This window comes from Uloborus diversus, chromosome 4 (genome assembly GCF_026930045.1).
Source record: "Uloborus diversus isolate 005 chromosome 4, Udiv.v.3.1, whole genome shotgun sequence".
Classification (NCBI taxonomy): domain Eukaryota; kingdom Metazoa; phylum Arthropoda; class Arachnida; order Araneae; family Uloboridae; genus Uloborus; species Uloborus diversus.
In genome coordinates, this window is record NC_072734.1 from 62,974,311 (window position 1) to 63,001,278 (window position 26,968).

Sequence of the window (26,968 nt, forward strand, 5' to 3'; positions counted from 1 at the left end):
TTTTACAAAATATCCTAACTTTCACGCGTTGAAAATATTGTATATATACAATATATCAAAATATTCGGATACATATCAAAGTATCGGATATTTTCAAAAATATGATGATCTTATCAAACCCTGATTAGAGGCCTCTGCACTTCCAAATCCGGCCCTGATAACGCTTATGTGTATATTTTCGAATGTGACTTGTCTTTCATCAAAAGTTTGCATATATGTCTACAAATTTTTAAAAAAAAGGAAAAATGCAAGGTAGTTTTAATCATATTTGTGCTAGTTTAAATAACGTATTTATTGGTAACTTTTCTGCCCATGGCTGATTTAAAAAGTTTCAAAAATTAATGTTTTCGTGACAAAAAAATATATCTTTTTCGGTTCAATATGTGAATTTCGACTGTCAAGTGGTAGATGGTGAAGATATTATCTGACTAACTTGAAATTTCACATGTAATTGTTTAGTCCTTGTAGACAACTTTTCTTACCCGTGGGCGATTTAAAATTCCGAAAACAATTTTTTTCGATCCACCCTCCTCATGGTAAAGGCTCATGTGATAGTGTGGTCAGTACACTCAAAAGAGAAGCAGCAAGGACTAGTCCTTAAACGCCATACAAAACCAAATTAAGACACCTATGCAACTGTACCAAAGAGCAAAATTTGACTTTTCAACGAACATGAACTTCAGTTTCGTCACCCAAGATGAATATATTGAAAATGCAGAACAGCTCTCTCATCATTTCCAGCAAGCAGTGCCAATACCAGGTACCTAAAAGCTGCACGCTTTTATTCCATCCAGCTGTGAAGCAAGGGTGAGTGCCGAAGCATTTTTATTGTCTCCATCATCAACCGAATATTCTGTCATCTCAATTGGAGAAAGGGTTATTTTAACGATGAAAGATCTAAGTGGATATGCCATTTCCATATATGACAAAAAATGGCGATGATGTTATGTTTTGCAAAGTACCATCCCGCCAACAGGCCGAATACATACTCTACAGCCGAAGAAAGAACAAAATGATACATTACATTGGTTTGGCACATTGAAAATGTATGATATTAAAGCGGGATATTCTTTTAACCGATAATCTAAAAAGTGGGCTCGATTGTATTAAATTTCATTCAATTTTTAACTAAGTGTAAATCTTTAGAAGGTTTTACATTATTATTAGCAGTATATTTATAGTTTGGTAGGATTATTTTTATAACTTAGAATAATATTTGATCGATCTATCAGAAAGCCATTTGTCTAAAATACGGAAATTTTGATAAATATGTGAAACTTGTCCTCTCTGTATCATATGATCCCAATATGAAACTTGCTGAGATGTGAGAGGATACAAAGTAATTTTGAGAATTCTTTCAAAATTTTAAAATTGTCCATTTTAAGACATTTAAATTTAAAATTAAATTTAATTAAATTTTAAAATAAATAATTTTTTTCATTTCATTAAGTTACACATCAAATTAAAGCAGACTAAAAGAGTTTTAAAACAAGACCAGTTTTAAGCTTGTATCATTTACAGTTTCTGAGAAAATGAGGATTAACCATCTCAAAATGTAGCATTTTTTGATGAAAATTTGAACAATTGATAATTAATAACTTTTGAATGAGGTGAAAGAAAAAAAATTTTTTTCAGCATTTTCATTCATAACTAGGTTAAATCTCTTCATGTATCAAGTTTCATCCAGATCTGTGACTGCCCATCCTAAATTTGTGCGATGATTTGACATGGAATGAATGATCCTGGTTGCTTATATGCTAACAAGCTCGTAGTTCTTGATTTCTAATAAAGGGACGAGAAGTTACAGTTTCCCCACAAAATATTCAGGGGAATGAAAAATCATTGAAAAAACTGATTTTCTCAGGGTTTTGTTTCAAATGCATGCTTGAAGTGAGAGAGAAAATGGAGGGAGGGGGGAGCTTCAAAATATTACTAAAGTAAAAGAAAATGCACACCGGTTTTAAAGATTTAGTTCTACATTTTTACAGCACACTTTTATCATTTAATTAAATGTAATTAAGTGTAATTGTGGGACTATGATAATTCTGATTCAACAAATATCCGTAGAATAGCAATGCATAGATATCTAATAAAAGTGAGGAGAAGAGAGATTAAACATAAATTCAAATTCTGTTGGGCCACTTTTGAGAATAATATTTGTAACATTTGTGACCAATTTCAATATGGTTAGAACTAAGGAAAAATTACCCAACCATAAGCGAGTGAGAGAAGAGGGGAGGCAAAATGAGCATTTTGCTAGATTACTTTAAAAAGACTTGAGAACTATTATTAATGTCAGAATTTGATAATGTTTTCATAATTGTCAATGGTTTTTTCTTAACATTAAAAACAATATTACTTAAAATCAGTTCTTTAATTACTTGTTACGAAGATTTGAAACAATTTAGTGCATTAGTGTTATTAATGCAGCCAAATTGATTCATACAGCAAAATTAGTACATCAACGAGCAAGCTATATAAGTTCTCCACAAACTTCTTGTCTTTCGGTATTTTTTTTGTAAGCGTTCTATAAACATAAATTTAAAAAATTGTTTTTCCATTTAATTGTCATGTTTTAATCTTATTATTTCCCTTTCATTTTTTCCTCCCACGTCACAATCATAGTGAATGCGTAAAAAAGCATTCGAAAAATCTTTGCTTTAATGTGTTAAATTCTCAATAACTTAGCACATAAATTTCAAATTGCAAACAAAGTTTCACATTCCTAATTTTAGCAAAAATGCTACATGAATTTGCTCCATGCAGAAATAGTAGTACACCTGTCACTACTTGATGGGAGGATGAAAAAGGGTAGGAAATTTATAAGATTAGCAACTCAAGCAGTGCGAACTAAGAGAGGACACAGGAAACAGGGGGAAAATCATAACATTTACACTCTACACTGAGTATAAATCCTCTGCCCCCACCCCCTGGGAGGGGGCAGAGGTATGTTCAAGGGAAATAAACCAACGGGTATGTTCAAGGAATATGCCAATTGAAAGACGAGTTTTTGATCCCCCTCCCCCCCCTCTCACCCATCGAAATGAAATTGTTATGACTCTATTTTACTGTCTTTAAAATTATTTTTTCAGTTATAAATGACTTAGGAATATTTTTTTTTCTTTAACTTAAAACACTTCATCATAAGCACACACGTATGGATGATTTATTTTTCGGGGTTTTTTTTCGTTTAAAATAATTTTTGTCTTGTTATTTTTCAGTAATACAGGCACAAGTTCATTGAAATATATGTAAAAATATTTTATGTAACAATCGGTTTCGGAAGACATTTTCAAAACTATTGTCACCGAACCGTGTTCTGCATGAATTTTGTCGATAATATTATATTTTTATATACAACAAAAAAAATATAAATTTTACATCGTAATTACAAAAAAAAACGTGATTGGTTACATACTGATATTAAATTAATTTCGTCGCAAAAACAACAGCCGACATCCAATCCGAATCCGTAAAGCGCTTATCACACGATCCAACATGAGACAAGTCCAAGCAACGCTGAAGTTCGAGCTATCCTCTATACCAGCCAACACTGGCAGAGCTCAGACTTGTTTCTAAACCATGACGTCATCGTTACTATTGTGGGTTGCCGTAAAAGTTCGTATCGTCTGCTCTCAAAACAAATACTTGGTTTGCTAAAATAAGTTTTTATCTCTTCATGCGGGCTTTTTTTTTTACTTGTTTTCATCGCCGATAGTTTTAGTAAATAATGTTTGAAAAAAAAGGACTTTATTTTGATACATTTTTTTTTGTTCCGTATGCTATTTTTTTCTTACTTCTTTCCTTTTTTCAATAAAAATCTTGTTATTGTTCACTTTCAAGTAAAAAAAGGTGCCAAATTTTAACTGCATAAAAATTGTCTTTTTTGTCTTCATTTGTTTGGTTATTAATTTTTTCCCTATGCAGATTCAAAATAATGCCTTATGAAAAAATGGCTTTTATAATTTAGTTCCATGATTTTTTTTTTTCACCTCGTTTGTGCGCAGAAATGCAGAAGAAATTTATTGAATTTAAAATTTTCCTAAAAAAGTGCTATTAATGTAGGTTTAATTAACTAAAGACTAACAGCTGAAGTAAATTAATTTTATATCAATTTTATAATAACAAAAAAGGCTTTTTTTTCCCCACAGAAATACATTTAGAAATCTGCTGCCCCCCCTCGCCCCCACACACAGATAACTTTTGAGTGAATAGTCCAGATTTGAACAAACTTTCTGTTTGAAAAATTTCAGCGAGCACACCTCATTTCCAGATTTTACTTTTTGATTTGAAAATATATTTTGTTCCATTTTTTACGCATCAGAGGAATGTAACATTAGCCTCTAAGGGAAAATTTAAGGCAAAAGATAAATCCCTAACTTAAAGGTGAAATTTGCTTCAAATAAACAGTTGGAAAAAGTTCTGGGTGATGAACATGTATATAGAAAAGGTATTTGTCAATTTAACTATTTTAAAAGTATTTTTTTGAACAACTGAAAATTTTTTAAACATTCAGAATGACAGAAAAACATTATTTTTTATCACCTAAAAAAAAAATTAAGGGGTGGGGGGATTTGTGCAGATTTTTGAATACATTCTCAATTTTTGGTATCAAGGAATAGATAAAAAAGCTATCACTAAAATTGAAATGCCATATCTCGTAGACCTGAATATTGACACAAGAGATAAACATGACTGAACCAAAAATGAAAGGAATATGAAATGCAAATGGTTTTTACTAATGCTGCGGAATTGAAGGGAAATGGCCTAGCTACCAATTCTGACTCCTGTACCATACAATTAGTCGTAATCCGACTCCCCAGCTGTGGCAGAAATTTCATTACTTCCATCTTTTTTTTTTTTTTGTTTTACTTCATAAGTTAAATTTATTATATTTTCCCTATTCAGATTAAAAATGTACATTATGAAAAAATTGCTTGAATAATTTAGTTCTATGATTTTCTTTCTCTATGCATGTACAAAGAAATGCTAGAGAAAATTTTAGGGCCTCCATCTCAGGTGTCGGAGGTACTGACACCCCCAAAATTAGTCGTACTCCCACTCTGCAGCTTCGGCAGAAATTCCTTATTTTCATCCCTTTTGTCTTACTTTATTGAGTACCGGTAACTGGCACAGCTTTGCCAGTAGTAGAAAAAAATAAAAAGGTGGTTTGGTTTGCCTGTATATTTACAAATAATGGATGATGAATTTTCTTGCCAGTTTGCTGTGTTCATTTGCTCTCAAATGTTACGGTTCCATGTTATTGATAAATTGGAAATTTATTTGTCCAGGTTAATGATAATTTCCTTGGTAAAATATTCTTATCATTGGAATAGTAAAAAGAACAAAATGGAATTTTCGAAAAAATTTCTTCGAGGTGCTCACCCCTATGCTACAAAACTAATTCTGCGCCAAATTTCATAAAAATCAGACCGAGCGGTCTAGGCGCTATGCGCGTAACAGACGTACAGAGATCCAGAGACAGACACAGACTTTCATCTTTATTATTAGTAAAAGATTATTTTTTTCCCTATTCAGGTCAAAAATTTTACAAAATGAAAAAGTTTAAATTACTAATTCAATGATTTTCTTTCTCCATGCTTGTACACAGAATTTTTTTGAAAACATTTTTGGTCCTCTGACTCCTGTATCCCAAAAAACTAATTGTACTCCGACACCAGTACGTAGTGTTTTCAAACCCTAATACTACCCTAATATTAATATCTGTACCTCAGGTCAGAACAACGTAAGTCATATAATTGTAACTTTAGAGGCGAGAGGAAAAACTTTTGTCTGCCGCATGCAACAGATTGAACATGCGCTGAAACACAGACACAAATGCCTACCACACACATGAACTCCTACACACACAGCACTGCATACACAACACACACAACACATGCACACATATACACGCACCCACATACATGCGCCTACACAAAACACACACGCGCATATCATACACACACACGCTCGTGATTGCGAAAAACATAATTTGAAATTCAAGATGCCAAAAATTCAAATTAATATAATTTTTTTTTAGAATTGCATTCACATGGCTCGATGCGGAATGAATAGGATTCTACGTACAATATAATAATGAACGAATTGAAAAAACACAATTTTTGGACTTACATCAGTCTGGCTCTGAGGTACAGGTATTATGGAAGAGGTATGGAAAGTGTTCACATATGCAGGAAAGATGTTATATTCACAAGTACCCCCATCTTAATCTACCTTACAGCTGACTTTCAAAAGAAGTTGATTCAATTTAAAAAGTTATGTCATAAATTCACTTGCATGTTCATATAATGGTTTGCAACAGCTAAGTTTACCTCCATAATTAGTTTAAAATATGTTTTTACAAGGAAAGGACATATTGGTAAAATTATATACAACACCCGCTAAAACAAAGATTATGTCACCAAGAGGTAGGACTGGTACTGTCATATTTTGAGAATTTTAAATATTTTTTGCTTGAGGTTATCTTAGTAAAACATGCCATGTACACATGTGACCCATGTTCAAATGTGCCCCTTTTTCCCCTACATAGTCATAAAAAATGCAAATTAACATCTAAAATACATCATTAAGAGTTGTGCTAAAAATGTTTATTTTTTAAAAAAAGAAATTAATAAACTCATAATTAAAAAATCAACTTTAAGAAATCTTACTGTGTTCAAAAAATTCAGGTAGAGTCTTAAAAAATGTAAATTATTATCTTAACTACTAAAGGCAAAACTTGATGAAGGAAACATGAAAAGTTATTACATCATCCCATTTAATTGAAAATTTTCCATCAAACCCCACTTCATACCGGATAATCCCCACATATATACCGGATAACCCCCATATCAATATCAGATTAACTACTGGATATCCTGCAAAAATCTGTCAGATATCCCGTACGGTGTGGGCTGGCTGGATCAGATACCGGATTGTTTAAAAAAAAATAGCCGGAAACCGAATAGTTCCCAAATAATTGGTGCAACATTGTTAACATATTCGCAAAGTAATGACATGAACAGCAAGTACACCAAATTGAATAACAATGTTTATTTTAAATATAAAAACTATAGCAAATGTTCCAATCATGCTTTACTCAGGTAAAGAACTACTCGTTAAAAAAATAGCATAAACTATAATAAAAGAACAGAATAAAAAAAATTACTATGAAATCGTAATAAAAATTGGTAGAGGGAATACATTTCTAGGTTTTTCAAAGTAATGATGCTTGGGTTCAAATCTTCATTTCTTCTTGGTTAAATGCAATGAATTCTCTTCAAATGGGAAAAACTTGGTTTTTTTTTTCTTGCATTAAAACATAGCCATCACCAACTGAACTATTACAATTGTAAATGCCTCAGTGACTTGTGGTTTTCTTCAATTACTTTGGCACCGGAACTCAAAGGATGAAATGATTAACCAGCAAGTTAACCAATATGACAGATAATTTAATTTATTTAACCTGTCAATATCGATAAACCAGCTAGCGTTTAATGGTAAGATTTCACTAAAAGGTCTTTCTCATATCCTTCTTCATTCATTTGCACAGATGAATGGCTGAAAGGAATCCTTGTAACTGAGAAGCAAAAATTATGTACAGCTCTCTTACAAAATGATTCAGAAACTCACTTTTAAATCATGATAAAGCAATAACATAGATTAATTTTAATTTTTTTTAACACTAAAAGCAAGACAAAATGATAATTATTTGCAAGCAGGATTAATACTGATTTATTAGCACTGCAAAATGAAAAGTTGTTTTTGAATCTTATGAAATTAAGAATTTCTCACTATTCTAGAACACCTCAAAAACTATTTTACAAACATTTAATATAAAAATTATGTATCAAGCATCAGCCTACTTTTTATATGATACTGTTTTATGTAAACAGTTTTACATTTCGCACATACGCACTATGAGAAATAATACGGCAAATAATCAAATTAAGATTGTTATTTTTTCCAGTAATTTGACAAGGATTCAGTAAAATGTAAACAATCATTTGGCGTCGATATGTACCGGTACTGTCGCCAATGTACCTTTAACCAAAACTACGAATTAATATAAGAATTAGCCAAATTTACAGGCGAAATTTCAGCACGAACAACAATAAAACTAAAGGTATCACAGCATTTAAGATTTTTCTTTCACGCACTATATCAAGCAAATAAATAAACATCGAAAAGGATATCTTTACCGTATGTAAGGAGTATGCATGCTTTCGGCAATCGCTGATTAATCAATTCCTTGAAAATACTCCCTCATTAACCATATCCTATAAATCTTCATGCAGTACAAGGGACTTTTAACATCCCATAGACATTTTTTCTCGCTAATAAAGTCCATTATTTAATAAATTTCTTAGTCTTCTACTTCGGATTCAAGCAGTCAGCCATGTTGGATTTGCCCGTGCACTTCAGATGCTTTCCTATTGGTCGAAAGACCAACTCTACCCAACTTTATTGCTCGGAAGCTATAATCTTGGACTAAACTCGCGTACGGGGGAACAATAGAAATGATGACGTCGATCTTGGCCGAAGCACCTGAGGTATATTGGACTAGTCCGGTATTGGATGGAATAGGGTGAAAAGTTGCATCGTGTGATAAGCGCTAAACAAATCCAGTCCACAGATTTCGGTATTTGGCTAGATAGATTGCCAAACTGAAAGACACTAAAGTAAATGAGTGGAATGTTTAATCGTGCAATTTCCTTGTTTTAATGTTATTAGACAAGATAATATTTCAAAAAGTATTATTTCTACTTATAAAATGTATACTTTATTAGTGATCATAGAACGCTTCGGTTAGTAACCAGTTATTTACCGGTCAACCAAGGACGTTGCTACTACTCCTCGAAAATAAGCAGCTATGATTGGCTAACGTAGTCTACTCCAGTAGGGACTACTTATTGGCAAAATAATCGCTCATTTTGGCGAAAAACTTCTAATTCTACAGGAAATAAATTACATGACGAATTATACAGTTGAGTAATATTGTCGGTTGCCATTTTTTTCTTGCGTAAAGAGAAATACGCTCGGAATCAATATTACAAAAGCTTTGAGGCTTTGTCGTAAGCGAAAGCATTTTAAATGTTTCCTTTTTGATTACCTATTCTTTAAGAAATGCTGATGTGTATGAGAATTTTGTGGGATCCTTATTGCGATGAGGACTTTCCTTGAATTTGTTTATTTCCTTTTTTTGTGGGGGGGGGGATGTACTAGTACTAGTTCTCATGGGTTTTCGAACTAGTATTATAGAGTAGAGTCCCTACATTTTTAGAGGGCGTAAGGGGTTAAGAGCTATGCATTGGAAAGGAGATCTCTTAATACTCTAATGAAGACTTTTGGGGAATGTTTTTCTTTTTATAATATAGTTTGAGTTCTTGAGTATTAAATGTCACCATTCACAGGGATGCCCACCTAGGGGGAGGATCATGGCATTTTTAGGGGGTGCTTTTAGGGGTTTTTTCATTCGGGGGGACTCTTGCTCGGGTGTTTTTTGCGATTTTGAGGAGTTGCGCCCTTGCCCATCGGGGATGAGCACCCCTGTCATTCAAATGAAGATTTTCAGGGACTACTGTCCTTAATTTGATGCGTTGCTTGAACAGCAGGACCGTTGACGTTATTTAGGAAGAAATATACGCGGAGAGAGAGAGTTCATGGTACACAGGCTGCTTTAACTAGGTTTTTTAAGGGGCTAGTTTTAAGTGATATGTTTATCCTCATTTTAGAGGGACTCTTTTTACGGAGGAGGGTGGGGGGTACTCCGGCCATAGACGCCCATATGGGTGGCAAGTGAGGGCTCAAGCCCTCCCCCCTTAGAAATCACAGAGGTGTCCCCCTAAGGGCAAGGGCGCACCCCTCTCAATATTGCGCTCCTCCCCCCCCCCCAAATGAGAAAAATACGCCTCCTTATAAATATTTTAATGGCGCAGTCTGCGCCATGACCCCCCCCCCCAGGTGAGCACCCTCGGAAATTAGAACTTCCTTGGTTTTAGTACTTTTTAAATGTATTAACATTTCTCTAGCTACTAATGAATAAGTTATTAGAAATGTCAAATGTTTAATAACTCTAATCTGTACAGAAATCGGTTTCCACGGGGAAAATATATCCTGCTACACCATGGAGAAAATATCTGGGCCCGCTCTTCACAAAATGTTGCATATGAGTGCCCATTTTCCGGGATCACAATGATATATCAATATACTCTGGTGTTAAATGGAGTTAGGACATCGCTCATGAGAAAGATTAGGCACTCTTGATACTATTAAACTGTTTCTTCATTCCAAGATTGTAACTTTTGGGGATTAGGAGGTGTCGACGCCCCTCCCCCCCGTCATAAAAAAATTTTTGGACTAATGTCAACTACTATATTTTATCTTAATGAATATTGGCAAGGTCAACACTATTCCGAAACTGTTGACTTTTTTGTTCAGCATCATTTTTAGTATTTCTTCAGGAGAGAAATCCGACTCCGACTTTGTATGCATATCGCGCGTCAGCATTACGTTAACGTCATATGTTCCTAAGCATGAATCTTGCTTTGTAACCGTGGTTCTGAGCTACGCACAGACAGCACAGCTTATTTGGACGATATAGTTATGAATCCCCTACTGTATATATGCACAATGGGAGAGGGGAGCATGAGTGTCCTCGGTTCCAGGGCTGGATCTGCGTACCTGCAGACCCCGCGGTGCAAGGGGCCCAACGTCCCAAGAAATTGGGGATAAAATTGAAAAAAAAAGTTAATTAAATAAATAAAAATAAAAAAAATACACAAAGACTTAATTACGTCACACACATACTACTAAGGGAAGAGCCCTACAGATTTTGGAGCACAAAATTTATAGATCCGGTCCTGCTCAGTTCAAAGTAAAATAAAAAACAGAGTCCCTGATGGTCAAGAAAAAAATTGGGCCTACCAATAGAGGACCACCAGAGCTTGAGTTTTCCTTCAATCGGAGACAACCCTCCTTTAAGACTAAACTGTCCAAATAACGGGCCTGCCCTCCTCCCCCCCCCACGACTATATGGCCTATTGTGGCAATTGTCACTGATAAAAAACAAGTACTTTGTGCTGATTAACTAATACGAATACGACGTCCGCAGCCAGCAGGGGCGGATACAGAAAAATCATTTGGAGGGGGTACGGAAAATTGAATAGTCCTCTCCCCCGCCCCACCTTCAATGTTTCATAATTAAAGTTTTAATGACTTTATTTCTCCTTTATCTAGGAATCTACTTCGAAGTACATGAATATTTGCACTAATATACTTTTAATGTGGACCGAAAACATCTTTAATGTTTCAAGCCATTTAAATACTAAACCCAATATAATGTCACCGAGATGCTAGACAATGAGCAGTTTTACTCAGGAACATTTGCCATTAAGATTATAACACAAGGGCAAGGTTATTAAATTAACCCATACCTCACTTGAGTTTTTTAAATTAATTTATAAAGAAAATCATAACATATAAGTTTTACTGAAGAATTCAGAAACTATTTTTGTGTGAATTTCAAAACAATTGCTGATTTGTTCTTTAGGCGCGCCTACAAATTTTAAAGAAAAATTTAAAAAATCAAAATAATTATTGATTCCATCAGAGAAGAATTAGTGGACGAATCGCGATAATACGGTCCCTTGAATTCGAAATTAGTGAGTTAAATATATTCTGCAACTCTGAGCCTCTGACTCCAGTAATACTTCCTTAGCAAGCAAATATGCTGTGTGTGTTTTGTGTTCTTTTTAATTAACTACGTAAAAAATGCAAAAGAAAAGTCAATTAAAATGTAATAAATAAAGTAGTGAAATTAATTCATCCTTTGGGGGGGGGGGGGACTCCCAGCCAGTGCAGCGTAGATTAGGGTTGGTGACAAAACCCCTCCTGGAACGTTGGTCCAAAAAAAAAAACCCTCAAAACCATTTATTCCTAGAAGGAAAAAAAGTGCGATTTTTCCGTTTATGTCATAGTTAGGAACAACTACCTTAGCGCATTACAGAAGTGGGAAAAGCAGATTCTGTATGTCGAATTTGGAGTTTAGGTTAGGGTAGGAAAAAAAAAAAAACGCCAAGAATAATCTTTTCACGGATTGATTGTTAAAATAAATTGATATGCTAATTGATATGCCAAGTGATTGATATGCTAATTAATGGACGTATCTCAACTCCATATCAAGGAAAATTGATATTCCGTTGAGATTCTTGAGTCATTAAATACAAAATTAATCAAAAAATTTATTTTATTTTTTTTTCTCCAAATATAAAATATGTATACACAAACCCCAAATAATGAGGAAATTAATAAAATATTTATAAACAAATAAAAATTTTATGTTTTAAATATTTATTTAGCGAGACTAATTTTCGTCGTCATGGTTACAAATCGTCTGAATTCAAGGCTTACCTCAAATAGTTTTTGCATAAAGGGTTTTTTTTTTTGCATAAAATCAAGTATTTAATTCTGGTAAGGATAAAGGTATAACATTATACGCTGTAAGTATAATCTTTATGAAAAGTGCACGAGTGCAATTTGGTCATATCTTATCTTTATTACCCCATCTTAATTACTAGTTTTTTTTAATGAAAATGCCTCGTTTTACCTAACCCTAGAAAACCACTGGTCATGATATGAGCGTGAATTTGTCCTCTACTCCCATTCTATATATAGAAACAAGAAACTCAACGAGTAGGGTCCTATCGCAATTCGTGATTTCAAGAAACATACAACAATTTATACGTTTTCAAGTAAAATTGAAATCAAAGTTTATGTGTGGTCTTCGTATTACTGTGGGGTCTCTTGACCAGAATGTGCTACGCTGCAAATGCTTGAAAAAAAATGACAAGAATCTTGAAAAAGAGATTAAAGAAACAAAATTTTGAAATCTAAGAAATCATGGCTAAAACTAAAACAAGTGAAAATGTGTGAGGGCTATCAGCTAAAAACAGATAATTATAAATCATGTATTAATTTGAAAAAGAAATTCATATTTTCTCTAATATGCACACTTGAAGGATCCACGAGCAGTGCATGTCTGAAACAATTTCTTTTACTCATCATTTGTCCTAACATAACTGAACCATCACTTATTAGCAATATTAGCAACCAAACTTCAAATGATTAAAATGTTTTTTTTTCCACCACACTTCTAAGATTTATATGAAAATGGCTAGATGTAGCTGTTAAAAAATACATAGTAGCTAATTCGAGAGGTTGCAGAAAATTTATAACAATCTGGTAGAAAACATTAAATATACAGACACATAGATTTGATACAAGAACTTTATTTATAGCTTCCAAAAATATACGCATGGTAGGTAACAATTCAAATGATCAAATCTTTATTTCTTCATGAATGAAACAGAAATATAACTGTTTAACAAATTGGATTTGATCAAAAGATCCTAATTCAAGGGAAATGGAGCAAGCCTCCAAACAATATGGTAAAAACCTTTTAAAAATTAACCAATTCCTCTTAAAGGAATTGTTATGAGGCATGTTATGTCTTCAGATACTTCCACCCTTTTTTGATGACAAGCAGACAAGTTACACAAAATACTTTCAATATTTTGTCCCAATGTCTCGTTAGTTCTACCATTATCCTGCATCACACGTTCTACGTAGGATACCATTAAATGTGTCTTAACAAGCTTCTAGGCAAATATCTACAAAAAGGAGGATCCAAGCTTGAAATCTTCAAGAATATGCTCCTACTTGAGTCTTCCATTGAGCTTAAAAACTTACATTCTGAATTTTCATTTAAACTATTTTACAACAATTATGGGTGCTATTAACAAAGATGGGGTAAGAGATATCAAGACATGAAAGAAACAGGTGATCTAAAGAAGCACCAAACATCTCTATATGGAGTAAAATTGGGAAACTTTTTCATCAAGGGTGTGTAAAGAGGTTTCAGAAGGCATAAAAATTACCTAACAAGTACACAGTAAAAATTAATTTAGGTTAACTATGCCAATCACTGTAAATTCAAAAGATCAATGAGCCTGAGCTGTTATCTTTCGCTAACAGCTCAGTTAGCTAAAGCTAACACAGTTCGCTTTTGCTCCTCAGATGTGTAGACAATATAATACATAGTACAGTTAACTCTCAATCACAAAGTCCTGAAAAACCGGCTGTAACCTTTGAGTTACGGGAAGCAACCACAGCCTTCTCAAGAGTTAGGGACCCAATGAAATCTATGAAATAAAAAAATATTTGAGTTAGAGTCAACTGCATAACACAAATCAATGAATAATAAAAAAGTTAGAACATAAGGAAAAAAATTCATATACACTTGTTATTTGATGATTTTAAAGTTGAATAATTTCCTCCTTGATTACTTATTACAGATTAAAACTCTTGAAATATCACACATTCATACTTCTGTTGAATCAGTTATTACTCTTCAGGCTCTGACTAAATTGAAAAGCATAAGCAGAGGAAATGACAGCAAATGAAGCCAAATCTCTCTACTATGTGCCATTTAGAGTTTCTGCATCTGCACATGCGAAATACTTCTTGGACTGCGGGGGAAAAACAACTTAATTTAAAACTTAAATGCACCAATATTACCATGCATCATAATCATACTGGAATAATACACAATGCATTGTTTTTTCTACTTTTTCAAATATCAAATTGCAGTTGGTTCTCTAATGACATTCTATTGAATGACTTTTCATAGTCCCAGATACTCCACTGCAGTTTTAGAAGCATTCTATTTAAGTACGATTTTTTTTGTGGTCCCCTGAAAGTCGTTAAATAGAGTCAACTGTATTGTATTTCTCATCTATTTCTAATTAAATCATTTATTTAATAGTTTTAATAGGTTAACAAGCTGTTTTTAATAGCTTACTCTGTTTAACTTTTTTTGAACACAAATCAATAAACAATCAAAAGTTAGAACACATGGGAATAAGTTCATGTAGGCTTGTGTCATTTGTCAACTTTTAAAGTCTAAAGTTGTATGATTTTCTACTTGATTACCTCTACAGATGAAAACCCTTGAAACATTGTACAGATCCATACTTCTGTTGATTCAGTTGTTACTCTTCAGGCTCAGGCTAAACTGAAAAGTACAAGCAGAGGAAATGACTGACAGTAAATGAAGCCAAATCTCTCTACCATGTACCATTCAGTAAGGAATTCAGTTTCTGAAGCTGCACACCCAAAATACTTCTTTAACTGTGGGGGGGAAAAAAACAACTTAATTTAAATCTTAAATGCAACAATATTACAATGCATCACAATGGAATAGTACGCAATGCATGAGTTTTCCCTGTTTTCATAAACAAATTATTATATTTCTGTTGTCTATTACACCAGGTTTCTACTTACTCAGATGAACAGTATAGAATAGCATCCAAAAGGAGAACAATTATAATAAATTAATATGAATTTCTGCCTTCTGTGCATCGAAAAAAATCAAGAATACCAAATATCAAGCGGGGAAAACACTTTGCACACAATGCATTTTAACCTGGAGTGCTCGCAGACAAATAAGATAAACACACCAGTTGTGATCAGTGCTTCAATAGAGGCCACTTCAAGGTTAATACTGTAACGGATTCGGTGCGACTTCCACTTTCAAGAAATGAAGACACAGTTCTTGATAAAAACACAGGAAATTTATTTACACTATGTGCAGGAAAGATCGTCAACAACTGCTAAATTATTCATCAGCAATTAAGCAATTATCACACAACACCGTAAACTCAACGTTTACACACGTATTTACTTCCAAATACGAAAACAACACAGCAAAATGCCTCGCAATAAACAGAGCAAATACGCTCACCGTTCGAAATCTCAATCGAAACTAAACTGTTTATCCATCGCTAACGGCTTATATACACCGAAAAGAAATTTCTCAAATATTCCAGAAAATGCTACAACGTTCTACAACTACACTTCCATTGATAAAATCAGTGAATGAAATAAGAAAAAAAAAAAGAATAGGGGGTTGTATACTTTAGCCATATGTTAAGGGGTTGTATATTCATTACGGGAAACTATTTACAGGTTACGTTACTACAATAATTACTATTTACAGGATTTGTAACAATACTTTAGAAAATAGGATTCCAGGTCTCCCAATGGATTCAAAAGTGCATCAAACATCATTTACACCTCAATACGAAATATTAATTACATTGTAACATTTTACCGGCATCAAATCATATTATCCACATGCAAGGCGGAGCGAAACAATTTTGTAATAGATTAACTAGGTGCATCAATTTTTAAATACATATTTGATTCTTTAATAATTGAAGTTTTCAATACTGTTTTTTTGGGCACTCATCTAGTTCTTTTGTGAAACATAAAATAAATTTAATTATTTAAATTTGCCTTACCAAATTATCCTTGGGTACTTTCCATTTGTTCATGCGAGTGAAACCATTGCAGTCGCCTAACGTCATAGTTGCCATAAACTCCAGGTCAAAATCACCAACGATTTAGCTGTTATTTACATCCACTCGACAAAATGCTGTCCATCTTAAGATAAAAGTAGCCTCACAAAAACGGGACCAGTAATGCATTGCCATGAAAAGAAAAAAGGAGACAGGAATATAATACCAACATTACAGTGCAACAAGAATAACACAGTAAAAGAGCTATAAAAACATTATTGAAAAGATATTACATGAAGCAATTAGCATTAAGTATAAAACAATAACCCATAGCTATTTTAATTGCCTGTTGAGCTGTAGGAGCTCTTAGTATAAAAAATGGCAGTTAATGCAATAAATGTATCATCAAACAGAAAGCTGCATTTATGTTGATTAAAAATACACCAAACCGAGGTCCCAAAAACAACAGAAATCTTCTTTGGTGACTAAATACGGTTCATAAAACCAATAATCGGCAAACTTAGGTTCATTAGTAGTCATTTATTACCTTATAAAACAGCTAATATATGCAACGTAGTATTATTTTTTTTAAAGAGGAAGCAACTTGTAAGAAAATTAGATTAAATTTCTTACATGTCAGTTCGGTGTACTGTTCAACACACAAAACTTATACTCACTTGGATTTCCTTTTTTTGGCACTCTCGCCCGCCAAAAACATTGGTGTATTTTAATTTGTTCAAATGAAGAAAACTTCGCCCCTACTTCAAAAATCATTTCTCCATAATTACAATAATTAGATCATTAAAATACTATCCACATGGGAAAGAATGCTGAGAAAAAGCACGAGGCGCAGCAGTTGCTGCCAAAAAACAACGCGAACGTGATCGCCAAATATCGAGGACGTCTGAAACCACGCCAAGTTATTTCAAAGGTTGCTAGAAAAATCGAGGAGTAGCAGACACTTCCGTCAACCAATGAGTTTCGTCAAACGCAACCTACGAAATAATAATCTGGGTACTGTTTTACTTCAATTTTAAGTACTACTACTTATCCTTTTATTTACAAAATTTTGGATTTTGTGTGTCGCGATTTGAGTTTCTTTCAGTTTGATTTGTCCTTATCTCAAAGAAATTTGTGCTTTCTTCGCAAAAGTACTGTTGTTGCTCAAGTAACACATAAAAAGTTTATTTATTTTTGCTGAACCTGAACTATGGGGTTTGTTGTTGTCGCTCAAGTCGTGTCTGTTAGATAGTTTTGAATTATTTTCTTATAAGAATACTTATTTATCTTCAGAAAAATAATGCTTTATAAACTTTGTATAAAAATTACAAAAGTATTACATTCCCTAAATTATGTCTTGTAAGCAAAAGACCTTATTTGAAACTTGGAAAAAACCTTCACATAAAGAAGGAGAAAATTCAAAATCAAGACCACGACAAGAAGAAATTCTGAATGAAGCCTGCAACCCCCATGCATCTAATATTTTTCAGGTAAAACTTACTCAGTTTTCAGCTTTTATTGCATTTTTTATTTGCTTGTTTATCTTTATGAATGCACTAAATTCCTGATTACGTATTGATCAGCGATGATAGATTTTAGTGGACCCAAGTATTTCTTGGTCGAGGTTTTAGATGCATTTTTTAAGGGAATGAAGCACTTGAAACTGCAAAGGGTGAACTAGAAACTATGAAAAATAACCTTTACTTATGACTTTTCCTACCAAACAATTGAGAATTTATATTTTGCTTGTAACAGTAAGTTAATTGTGTTATTTACATTTTGATTAATATTCTCCAAGTACAAGATAAAAGATCAGTTGAGTGCTCCAAGTGTAAACAGAGTTAAAAGTTAAAGACCTACATTCTTAAGAAAAAAAAAACACACACACACACACACAATAATGAAGCATTTAAGATTTTGTTTAGATGTGTGCAAATATCTCAATGTTATCTTTAAATGGACTTGCTGCATTTCTTTGTAGTAATTGGTTCAAAAAAACCTATTTTCATTTTTTAAAATACATTTATTCTTTTTTTTAAGGATTTCTAATTCATTGAATAGCATGCTTATTTAATTATATAAGGTAGAATCCATGTTGACTCAACAAGGGGCTATAATATGATGGTCTCAGATTTTTTTTGAATTTAACATGTGTTAAAATTCATAAAAAATTAAGAAATACGTTTTTTTTTTCTTCTGCCCAAAATAATTTCTGGGCCGAGATACAGGCTGCCAAAGATGGCGGTCCTGTCATGATTTCTTACTAGGGATTTTCGTCAAAATTTTTAAAGTATTGATTTTTCAGGAACGGTAGAATATATTTTGTTGCGGTTTGTTTTATTTAAAATTATATTTTTTCTTGTTTAAAAACATATGCTACATTTTGAAATATGTGCTTTAGTTTTTTTTCCACAGTCTTCTGAAAAAAAAAAAAAGCATTTTTGATTTATCTCAAATATGTCAATATCAAAAATTTTCATTTTTTTTTAGTTTATACCACTGAGTACTACGTTCCCTGAAAAGGAGAGCTTCCACCTTTTTCATTTAACAGATTTTAGAGGCATTTGAAAAAATTTGGTTTTTAAGGAACTCTTTACATAACTGCAGACCTGAAAATTCAAAAAAAAAAAAAAAAAAAATCCCCAACAAGTGGCTAGAAAACACTTTTATTAGTTTATATAGTGAAATTTTCATTTTGAATCTCTACTTTATCCAGGAGCTTTATTTTTTATGAAAACTAGAACGTGGTCTTTAGCCATTTGCTGTATTTCCACACGCAACCTTTCAGCGTAGCGCCGAAAGAATCGTTAAGCTAAATGTTCTCACTAAATTTCATACCCTGAATAAAATGGCAACTCAAAATGAAAATTTTGCTGTATAACTTAAAAGTGTTTTCTGGTCACTTGTTGCGCAATTTTTTTTTTTTTTTTTGAATTTTCAGGTCTGCAATTACGTAAAGAGCTCCTTAAAAACCTCATTTTTTCAAATGCCTCTGAAGTCTGTTAAACAAAAAAGTGGAAGCTCTCCTTTTCTGGGAACCCCTACTAATAAACTAAAAAAATGAAAATTTTTGAAATTGACATATTTGAGAAAAATCAAAAGCATTATTTTAAACTTTTTTCTTTCAATAGAATGCGGAAAAAAAACTAACGCACATATTTCAAAATGTTGCATATTTTTTTAAACAAGAAAAAATATCCTTTTAAATAAAACAAACCACAACAAAATATGGTCTACTGTTCCATAAGTAATGTATTTTAAAGATTTTGATGAAAATCCCAAGTGAGAAATCATGACAGGACCTCCATCTTTGGCGGCCTGTATCTCGGCCTAAGAATTTTTTCGGGCAAAACAAAAAAAAAAATTCTTCATTTTTTAATAAATTTTAACATACGTTAAATTCAAAAAAAAAAATCCAAGACCGTCATGCTACAGCCCTTGTTGAATTGACATGGATTCTACCATAAACATAAAATTAGTTACAAAAAATTTTAAAAAGTTAATATCCAAATACATTACAAATTCAAAAGTGACTCAGGGCAATTCCATGGTGTCGGACGTAAAAAATGAAGAAAATTTTCTCAGTTTTAATTCCATTTGCCAGATATAAACTTTTCCAAAATGATCAAATTTATTTACGAGATACTTACTACATCCCACTGAATAAAAAATCATGTTAGTTTTCCAAAATAGATGCCTAAAGTATAAATTAAAAATTTTTAAAGAGTTGGTGTCGGACGTTAACACACAAATAGTAAAATTGATGGTTCACTTAAAAATTATTAAAAGTCTGTGAATTGGCTTACATTTTAATTTTGAAAACAGCATAATTCTAAAGTACACTTATGATTGAAGCATATTTCACAGTTTTCAAATGATATTATAAGGAATAAAATTATTTAAAAAATATTTTTAGCTTGGTGTCAGACGTAAATTTTCTGTGTCGGACGTAAATTGTTCATATTGGACGTAAACTATTGCTCTTAAATGTCAACACATAACAATGATTACAGTTATAAATATGTAAATTATAGGTTATATATACTGAAACAAAATTTACCAAGTAAATTCAAAAGTAGGGTTGATTGGGGGAAGTGGGACACTGGGGTAAGTGGGTCATCACCCAAAAACTGAAATATGGTTTTTATACCTTTTTACATTGATCATGTCATGGTTCATCAAAGTGATTAGTTTTGCATATATTTGGATTACGTGGAATTTGTTTCTAGGTCAGAAAACTTAGTCAAAAAAAAAAAATCTGAAAAATATTTTTTGGCGAGTTAAGCATGCATTTTTCAAAGAAGTGTTTCCCGGTTAGCATTTATTTTTTATGATCATTAAACATTCATGTACAGTTTAACTTAAAGTGCATACTGCAATCACAATTTTTGAGTAAAATATTATTAAAAACTGTTTTAGAGGAGGGGCCCCCACTTACCCTGTAAAAGACGTACCCTGTAAAAGAAGCGATAAGACGTCCCCACAGTATGGGGTAAGTAGTTCCCCCCTAACAGTGAGGATTTGAAAATCAAAAGCAACTTTGATGAAATATTTGTATTAGTGAAATACAAGACAACTATGATGACTTAGTAGGAATTGATAGTTCAGCTACAAAAGCTGGTGATTAGTTATTTGAAACTTACCTGAAAGAAAACCATCAAGATTTATATGGGTTGAATGTTAATAATGGTTCTTCCTTGGCCAACTTTACATAGATGCAGTCATTTAGTGTTTCCAATTTCTTTTTCCACTTCTATTTTTGGCAAATTTGCTAAAATTGATATATTGAGCTATTATACAACTTGAGGATTTTGTATTTTCCAGGGAGGAAGTTTTATTTCATTTGAAAAAGATTAAAGCAACTAAAGCTCCGGGACCAGATAATATTTATCCAAAAATTTTAGTTGAATGTGCAGATGAATTAGTGGATGTTATTTTGAATATTTTCAATGCTTCTTATAACTCGGGGACGATGCCAGAGGACTGGAAGCTGGCTAACATAACGCCAATCTTCAAGAAGGGGTCTAAAGGTATTGCTGGGAATTATAGACCTGTAAGTTTGACTTTGGTGATTTGTAAGATTTTCGAAACTTTGATCAAAATTAAGATCATGAAGTTCTTAGAGACTAATAGTCTGTTGACTAGTTTGCAGTATGGTTTCAGGAAAGGTAAATCCTGTACTACTAATTTATTGCATTTCTACGACAAGGTTATCTCAGCTTTAGATAACAAAAAATGTGTGGATGTTGTTTATATTGATTTTCAAAAAGCTTTTGACAAGGTACCGCATGTTGCTCTTCTCAGCAAGTTAGCTGACATAGGAATAGGAGGAAAAACTTTACTTTGGGTTAGAAATTGGCTCACTGGTAGGAAGCAAAGAGTAGTTGTGAGAGGAAATCATTCTAATTGGAGTGAGTTTTTAAGTGGGGTTCCTCAGGGATCAGTTTTAGGGTCTCTTTTGTTTATTATATTTATGAATGACATCAATGAAAATATTTCTGGAAGCATGAATTGTTTTGCTGATGATGTAAAAGTTATGGGGATTGTCGAAAATGAAGAACAAGTAAATCAGCTTCAAGAGGATTTAGATCATATTACTAAGTGGGCAGATAAATGGGGGATGGCAGTTAATGTAGGGAAATGTCAAGTGCTACACTTAGGTCATAGAAATAAGCGTATGAGATATCATTTACAGAGTTCAGTCATTAATCAGGCAGAAAATGTTATGGATCTGGGTATCTTAATAAATCAGGACTTCAAGTTTAGTCAACAGTGCAGTATTGCTAGTAACAAAGCCAACAAAATGCTTGGGTTTATCAATAGATCTATTTCAAACAAATCTAAGAAAGTTCTTCTGCCTTTATATAGGAGTTTAGTAAGACCTCATTTGGAGTACGCTGTTCAGTTTTGGTCGCCTTATCTAAAGAACGATATTTTTGTATTGGAAAGGGTTCAGAGAAGGGTAACTAAATTAGTAAGGGGACTCTCAGATTTAGATTATGATACCAGACTTAATAGGCTTAACATGTATAGCCTGGAGCAAAGGAGAGTCAGAGGGGACATGATTCAGTTATTTAAATTTATCAAAATGAAAGATGTAAATGGATTAAATTTATGCGGGGAAAGCAGGACAAGGGGTCATTGTTTTAAGCTATTTAATTCTCAGGCTAACTTGGAAATCAGGAAAAACTACTACTTTAGCAGGGTCGTGGGCACTTGGAATAGCTTACCGGAAGAGACGGTAATGAGCAAGGGGGTGGATAGCTTTAAGAGGGCCATTGATCTTCGTTGGGGACTAATTAATTGACTAGGACCAGCCTAGCTGGGCCCAGAGCCTGTTGCTGGTTGTCACATTTGTATTTGTATTATGTTCATTCATTCTCAAAAGAGATCCTACTTGCCCCTATCAACCCTAAATGTATATACAATAAATTCACTATGTTGTTTTTTATGCATGTTCCACTTTAACTTTGAAATTAATGGCAAAAAAAGGAGAAACACAGTTGAAAACATATGTTGTTTAAAGGAATGTAACAGTGTCGGACGTAAATGGTGTCGGACGTAAAAAATTTTTTACGTCCGACACCTAGATTTTAGTAAAAAATATTCACTTGTTACAAAATGAAAATAGGTTACATCAAAGAGATTGAAATTCTTACTTTGTACCCAAAAATACATATATGTATCTTTAAAATTATTGGCTCAGCATAATTAACTGCGCATTTTGGTGTTGGACGTAAAACACTTAATGTACCCCAGAGGAATTCTTTTACAAATCAAAATGAATTTTATTTTGACACATTTTTACAACATCACCAGCAACGCATTGTATCTTAAATGGTTATGCATCTCAATTCATAATATTAATATGCATTTTTTGGAAAAAACAGAATTTCTTCGAGAGTCACCAAATATGATTTGAAAATACTGAAGATGTTGACCTTAGTTTAACCTCCTGTAACTTATTTATAATTGAAGTGATCAAATTTTAGACAGACATTCCAAAATATACAACTCTTTACCTTTAAAATGACACCTCATTTGTTTAGAAATTTTAATTTTGAAAATTTGATCATCTGGTTGACCTTATCATGGAATTGCCCCTCAGCAACTGGTCTGGGCCCAACTTGGCTGAACCTAGTTAGTTTATCAATCCCCAATGAAGATCAAGAAAAATAACCCTCTTAAAACTACAGTAGGCGCCGCTTAATGCGATCACTTTGGGACAAATACAATTCGATAACAATAACCGAAAAGAATCCAGGAGACACAAAATAATGATTCTTTCCAATTAAGGTGCATTTATTTTGGCAACCTCAAATTAAAATCACAATGACTCAACTGAACGCAGTTTTAAATTATAAATTATTAAATTAACAGAATGGAAATATCTGAATTATAAAAAGTTAAAACTAAATTATGCAATTTTTAATCACATAGCAATAGGTGAAGAAAAATGTGACCATTTTCCCTCACATTCGTAAACCAGTTTCAAAGCACATTCAGCTTTTCTATCTTTTCCAACATAGTTTTGCTTGTTGTGTAAATTTTAATTTAACTTCGCTTTGTTTTCAATCTCGACTAGTGATGTGGATCGGGTAAATACCCAGCGGGTAGGTAAATATTTTTTGGGTATTTACCCGGGTATTTACCCAAGGCCTGGGTAAATACCCAAAAACTGGGTATTTTATAAAAAATGCAAAGAAGTGAATGAGAATTTTTTTTAAAAATCTAAATATGAAATAATTGGTAAAACTGATATATACATATGTATTACACAGTTTATAATATTTTTTATTGAAAGACTTGATGAAATCATGAAAGAAACATATCGTGAACCAAAGAATCTTTCTTTTCAGTGTCATAATTGGAGAAGTATAAGCAATTCATTATGAACTTCAGGATTTCAAAATTGCAATCTAGGTTAGTCATATCTAAAATGAAAAAAAAGGAAGCATGAGGGATGTTTGGAAGAGTAAACTGAGAAGTTATTAAGACACTATGGTGTTATTTTTTTATTGATATTTAAGTGATAACATGGAAAATATAGAAACAGTTTTCACATTAATAAGCAAAAAAAAAAAAAAAAAAGCAAAATTTTTTTTTCTGTTGCTTTGCTCATTTGCATTTGTTCCCCTGTAGGGTGGGAAGGTAAATATTTTTTGAGGTATTTATCCGAAGGCAGGGTAAAGGGTAGGGGGTAAATCCCCTAGTAATTGCGCATTTTGCAAAAATTTTTTAGGTAGTATTAAAAGGTGACTTTTTTTTTTTTTTTTTTTTTAAACATAAACCCCAAAATAAAAGATTAAAAATTTTAAATGAATTTTAAATGTTTATGTATATTATGTGTGTGTGTATATATATATATGTGTGTGTGATACAGACTACACCTGAACAATTGAACTAAGTTTGGAGGAAATTTCTGCATAAGATATAGGTAAATAAATAGTATTAATAAATTGAGCGACATTTCGTTACATTTTGATGTCATGCAGGGATATATTACTGGGTTATAAAAGACTAGGACCTTAAAAAATTGATGTTTGCTTTTTTTGTTGTAACCAATTAAGCTTTTTTTCTTTTTTGTAGAATGGCTTTTTATATCTGAAATTTGGCTATCAACGTTGATTAGGCATATCCAACACATTTAATTTGAATATCATATTAGATTGCTAAGCTGTTTCACACAATAATTCTTTAAATATGTGATCAAAATACAATTTTTGGGCAAAAATTTATTGTTTGTATATGATTGGTTGTATATATACATAATGGAATACATACAGAAAAGTATTTTAGTTGAATATAAATTTTTGAAATAAATACCCGGGTATTTACCCATTTTGGGTATTTACCCGGGTATATACCCTGGGTATTTACCCCTAAAAATAAATACCCGGGTATTTTACATCACTAATCTCAACACAATTCTTTAATAGTTTACAAAGTAATGGCAACAATGGAGGACCTACATCAATGCCTGCAACATGTCCAGCGACTGAATTCTTTTAGGTGCAAAAGAAAGTTTTCTTAGCGGGAGTCTGTGATCACTGGGGGCAAACTTTCTATAGCTTCATTACTAGAAAAATTTTGAACTGCCATTGAAAACAACAAAATGCTGCACAGAAAGTTAGCCTCGTCAGGGTTTGCCTATGTATTTCTGTTAATTGAGGAACAAAAACAGGGAAAAAACTAAAAGTTTATGAAAAAGTGAAAACAATAAATGAAAACGCTGATTACAATATCCGACGTTTTTAATTTTTGTTAACATTCTAGTGTTCCGGGACTTCGTGATTCTGATAACATTAAGCAAATGATAACATTAACCATGATCACATTAAGTGGCACCTACTGTATTCACACCATTGCAAGTAAGTGAAGTAAATAAACAACGAAAATGAAAATACTAATAACTGTTCAAAAGCCTTGTTCTTTCATATTTAAAATTGTTGTATGATTTCTGAAATTTCTACCACTGACCACTCCCCAGCCATAATTTATTTTATTATTTTTTACATTTAGTTTCCTCTATTGGTCCAATTCATTTATTTGGCAGATTGTTTATGTTTAATTGGAACTTTTAATCTCATTTAACTGCCATATTTGGGGCACTGTTTTTCACTTTATTTTTTTTTTCTATTATGTTTTTTTTTTTTTTTTTTTTTTTTTTTGAAAGAGTTGATTAAAATAAAGAATGGCATCTTTTCAGATAAGCAGCTATTTTTAATTAGTGTTAATACAACTATACAAAAATAATACCTCAAATGATTCATATACATATAGATACAGAATGTCTCCAAACTCAGAAATTTTTATTTTTTAATTGCAATAAATCCATAAAATTGCCAATGTACCCTAAATTTTTGTTTTCTTGTATCCTCATTCATTTTTTTATTGTTTGTTTCGTAGTCGCCCGTGTTCCAGAGGAATGCCTCCGACCCGGAAGAATTTGATTTTGATGCTGGACAAACATGGATTTACCCCACCAACCTCCCTGTTCGAGATTACCAATTTTCCATTGTGAAGGAAGCCCTGTTTAAGAACACTTTGGTCGTCCTTCCAACAGGTCTGGGGAAAACGTTCATTGCTGCTGTGGTTATGTTCAATATTTACCGTTGGTACCCCAAGGGGAAAATTGTCTTCATGGCACCCACAAGGCCTCTGGTTGCCCAACAAATTGAGGCATGCTTCAAAGTGACTGGAATACCACAAGAAGATACAACACAAATGACAGGTTCTTTAATGTTTCTATTCTTACTTAAAACATGAATTATAAGTGTTCCTTTTCGTTAAAAAAAAAAAAATCTGCAGATATTACTTACTTTTTTCTACATGTAGTAAACACAGGAGTGCCCCGATGTGAGGCCCCTCAAAAATATCCTTATTCGGGAAATTTTACTTGAAAATTTGGCAAATTACGAGACATAATTGCAAGGTTGCAATTTTTAAATGCCCAAAAGACCTCTTCCATTAAATGTACTTATGTGTGCACTGTAATTTATCATTCGGTAAAATCTAGAGTTCTATCAGGAAAATTGATAATTTTCGCCTTTATTGACATTCTTTGTCACCAACAGTTGCCTAATGGAAGCACAAAATAGTTATTT

General features: G+C 32.7%; 2 protein-coding genes and 1 long non-coding RNA gene across 3 annotated transcripts in view; 1 reads left to right on the forward strand and 2 right to left on the reverse strand.

Moving 5' to 3' along the window:
* Window positions 1-3,476, reverse strand: part of LOC129221203 (ankyrin repeat and SOCS box protein 3-like) — a 34,152-nt gene extending 30,676 nt beyond the window's left edge. Inside the window, exon 1 of the mRNA XM_054855654.1 lies at window positions 3,419-3,476. The gene's annotated coding sequence lies outside the window, so the exon portion shown is untranslated. The remainder of the gene's footprint in view (window positions 1-3,418) is intronic.
* Window positions 3,477-14,100: 10,624 nt separating this feature from the next.
* On the reverse strand, window positions 14,101-17,170 carry LOC129221475 (uncharacterized). The gene is made up of 3 exons (XR_008580521.1): window positions 17,039-17,170; window positions 14,995-15,192; window positions 14,101-14,204 (listed from the first exon to the last, which is right to left on the reverse strand). It is a non-coding gene; the product is annotated as an uncharacterized LOC129221475 (long non-coding RNA).
* An 8-nt stretch (window positions 17,171-17,178) lies between these two features.
* The window catches only part of LOC129220606 (Fanconi anemia group M protein-like), a 57,120-nt gene continuing 47,330 nt past the window's right edge, over window positions 17,179-26,968 (forward strand). The window contains exons 1-2 of the mRNA XM_054855036.1: window positions 17,179-17,280; window positions 26,271-26,595. Coding sequence (XP_054711011.1) covers window positions 17,179-17,280; window positions 26,271-26,595 — 427 coding nt within the window. The remainder of the gene's footprint in view (window positions 17,281-26,270; window positions 26,596-26,968) is intronic.